The 3,754-nt window shown below is 37.9% G+C and overlaps 1 protein-coding gene across 1 annotated transcript in view; it reads right to left on the bottom strand.

Annotated features, from left to right (window-relative positions):
* LOC107656715 (testican-3-like) overlaps positions 1–2,660 on the bottom strand; it is a 42,270-nt gene extending 39,610 nt beyond the window's left edge. Inside the window, exon 1 of the mRNA XM_016444657.1 lies at positions 2,538–2,660. Coding sequence (XP_016300143.1) covers positions 2,538–2,660 — 123 coding nt within the window. The remainder of the gene's footprint in view (positions 1–2,537) is intronic.
* Between the last annotated feature and the right edge of the window lie 1,094 nt (positions 2,661–3,754).

Genomic DNA, 3,754 nt, shown 5'->3' on the forward strand with positions numbered 1-3,754 from the left:
CACTTCAATTATGAGACTACAGTGTTTCCCATACATTGAGTGCGGGTGTTTTTATATCACTGTATTTCTGAAGGAAATGTAATGTCTGATAAAGCAGTATTTTTTTGAGCTGAGCGCTGCTTTGTGTACAGCCGTTACTGGGGAAACCTTGATCTCTACCACTCCAACAGCGCCTCCTGCTGGCAGAGAATGAGTTTGCATATATATGCCGCCTGGGAAACACTGGACTATGGTATAAATAAATTCAACTGTATAACAGTTTCACTGCAATTCATGTTATAATGTTAGAGTTACATAACAATAAAAATAATACATATGCACTTATCTGTACATAGTAAATGCAGTTATTTTTAAGTGGTTGTTGACATCCTATCTAAAACGTGATTTAGCAAAAAAAAAAACAATAACGTTACCACTGTAATAGGTCTTGCAATATCTGTGCGTGCAAAGGTTCTGCGCGATCCTCTTGTTCAATATTTTCTGGGTCTGAATCCGGCTCAAATTGATATGGCAATATTGACGCCATCCTTAACTAAGCCGGAGCAGACAGAACTTGCTGTTTTGGCAAGGGGCGTGGCAGTACTGAAACACCGTCTAAGCTGTTCGCCAATCACAACGCACTGGGACAGCTAACCAATTACATCACATTTCGTTTTTTGGAAGGCGGGCCTTCATCAAACCCGGAACTAACCGAGCCGTTTGTGCCAGGCTGGGGAGAAAGGTATTGTAATAATGTAAATTATGTAAAAAATAATGCGTATTTCGAACCACCAAGCATGAGAGCATGTTCTAGTACACCCCCAAAACAAATTCAAGACATCGTAAAAGAGCATAATAGGACCCCTTTAAATAAAACCTCAATGTCATTGGTGTTCTGTTTCTTAATTCTACCAGTTTAAAAGTGTTAGTTTTTACTGGTGTTCCCATAAAGTACACTTGAATAATTGACTGAAATTAGAGTGTGTATACAGTAAAAGCGAGGGGGAGAGAGACAGAATAATCAGGTAGTGATTCTAGTGAAACAGTAATTTGTCATGCCCCGTATTTGAGACCTACGCCACCCATGTGCCTGTCTTAACTACATCCCTTACATAAACAACATTACCGCAAATAGGCACACAGGAGGAAATGGAAGTCCTCTGGTCCAGATGATATCATTACACTGAGTGTTCACTGTCAATTAACATCATGTTTATAAAGAACCTTGTTATGTAACTCGACACATCTTGATTGTTATTTTGATGTTGATGTGCATTCAGACAAGCTATCAGGGCTTGTCACTTTTGGTTTGCCAGCTACTGTGTGCAGGTTTAAAACATATATTGTTCTATTCATCTTATTTTTGAGTATTTTGGTCTAACAGTGTTTCGCTGTATTTCTTTGTCTTGTATTTTAATCAACACAAAACCAGAAATGAGTTCCTCCTACATTATACACAATAGTTAGGTCCGATCCTTGAAATTAATTGGCCAAACAGCGTTTTAAGAGCTCTTAAATTATTATTTTTGTTTTAATAAAGCAGGGTTTACAAGTGTGCAGAGAGCGGGAAATGGAAGAGTGATTACAGAACGCTTTGAGTGGGGAGAGAAAATCACAAACTATTCCAGACTGGCTTTTGAAATGCACATGCTTGATGCTTTTGCCTTCTTTTGGAACTATTTTGTTTATAAATAAGAAACATACAAACTAACTTGCCTATTTTGCCTGTAATGTTGCTCAATATCTTCTACTTTATTGATGGTTGTATAAATTCAATATTACAATCACAATCATGTCATTGTTCTGACTATCATATGTGCAGCATATTCATATTAAAATGAGTTAATTTGACAGTCCTAATATTTTTAGAATTTAATAAGCCATTTTCTGTATTATAGATTTAATAAAGAAATTCTTCCCTAAACCCAGCTACTAGAAATATTTCTTAGGTTGAGTGTAGCAAGGTTGAAAATCACTGCACTAAGACATGCACGCACGCACGCACGCGCACGCGTCAAGCATCACAACATCCGCAGGTGAAAGAAATACTTGTTATTGTTTGTATGATGCTCTCATTTCTGGTCTTTGTATGTAACAAACCAAGTGCTCATGCTGACAGACACAAAGCTAATATAGTTCAGACCTCGTCTTAGTGCATTAGCTCGTGGATGGTTAAAATAGCCGTTCCAAAGCCCACTTAGCGGCGCAGAAGTGACGCACTGAGTCTAATTGATTGGTGACTGTCTTCCGTAAAATACTGAATTAATACAAAACGGAACTCTAAATACAGATTTACTGAAGGCGTATTTTGGGCTTTATACAGGCCAAATGAAATCCCATGCTGCTTCTTACTAAACATTCAGCATCTTACCGTAAAAATAGCCTAAGACACACGCTCTCAAACAACACATACAGACCCAAATTACAAAAACCGAGTAAGCTGCCTACCTAGTCAGCATCAATTCAAGCGCGTTTTCGATGCCCAAAAACGCGTTCTAGGTAGACAGCTCTCTAGATTAAGGGAATGAGCAACTATTATGAAGGAAAGCAGCACTCACATCTCTGAATTTGTCCCATCTCCCGGTCAACCATTTGTCGTCCAAAAAATTGCCGTTGTCGTTGCGGGCAGAAGCTCCGGCGATCAGCAGCGCGCACACACCGACCAGCACAAGCATCTGCATCGAGACAGAGAGAGAAATCAACACCCTGATAAACACGACAGCGACATGAAACGCCGCAGAACCGCTCCAGTAATCCCTTATGCGTCACCTTCAAGAGGAGAATGTGAGCGCTGTCATTGACTGAAGAGCTCCGTGCTAAGACTCAACTGATCTTCACCAACCAACCTCTCTCTCTCTCTCTCTCTTCTCTCTCTCTCTCTCTCTCTCTCCAGATAAAGCGTACAGGGGGCGTGCGCTGTCTTTCCATTTAACATGGAGTCTAATTATTTTTTTTCTGTATGGGTCATACGTACATCTGAATGACAACTATTACAAATGTAAATGGTCAAATAAATAGATAAATAAATATTCAACTTAAATTAACATATTAAACTAGTACATACGTGCCCAAACTTCTTACCAAGGTCCACAAATCAAACTCTCATGAGGACTGTAATAAATAAATAATCAATAATGTAAAAATGTGGGTGAAAAAGAAAAAAATATATATATTAGAAATGAAGATATTTAATTTTTGAAAGTCAGTTCACATATAGGCTACTGTTTAAACCTATACTTTAGAAGTCTTTAAAAGTCCAAAGAAAGGCTACAAAAATTGACCCTGTACACCTTTATTAGCAAGGACAAAAAAAAATCTTGTGTGTGATTTTGTGGATATTTTTGATTATTTGGTCTATTACAGCAGCTCATGAACTGAAAGGGGACGAATTCTTAAAATCAGACATGTTTAACTTAAGCTTTCCAGACATGCATTACTATGCAGACAGTTTTTTTTTTTTTTTACAATTTTTTTTTTTTTTACAAATTGAAGGATGAGCACTTTAATTATTGTCTGTGGTAGGGCCTAATCATCAGCATGCCATATATGCTGTCGATTACCACAGACAATAATAGTAGCTTAAGCTGTTTTGAACCCAAAACATTCCTTTAATGGCTTGAGGCACAATTGAGCTCAAAGTACATAAACTGGCACCCCAACTACAAACAGTAGCAGGGATCGCATGAGCTCATGAAAAAAAAAGTCACTTTAGATGAAAGTGACTGCAAGATGCATGTATAAATGTTTCCCTGTTAGAGTCACTAATATCTTTTGC

Source organism: Sinocyclocheilus anshuiensis, unplaced genomic scaffold (genome assembly GCF_001515605.1).
Source record: "Sinocyclocheilus anshuiensis isolate Anshui unplaced genomic scaffold, SAMN03320099.WGS_v1.1 scaffold85, whole genome shotgun sequence".
Taxonomy (NCBI): domain Eukaryota; kingdom Metazoa; phylum Chordata; class Actinopteri; order Cypriniformes; family Cyprinidae; genus Sinocyclocheilus; species Sinocyclocheilus anshuiensis.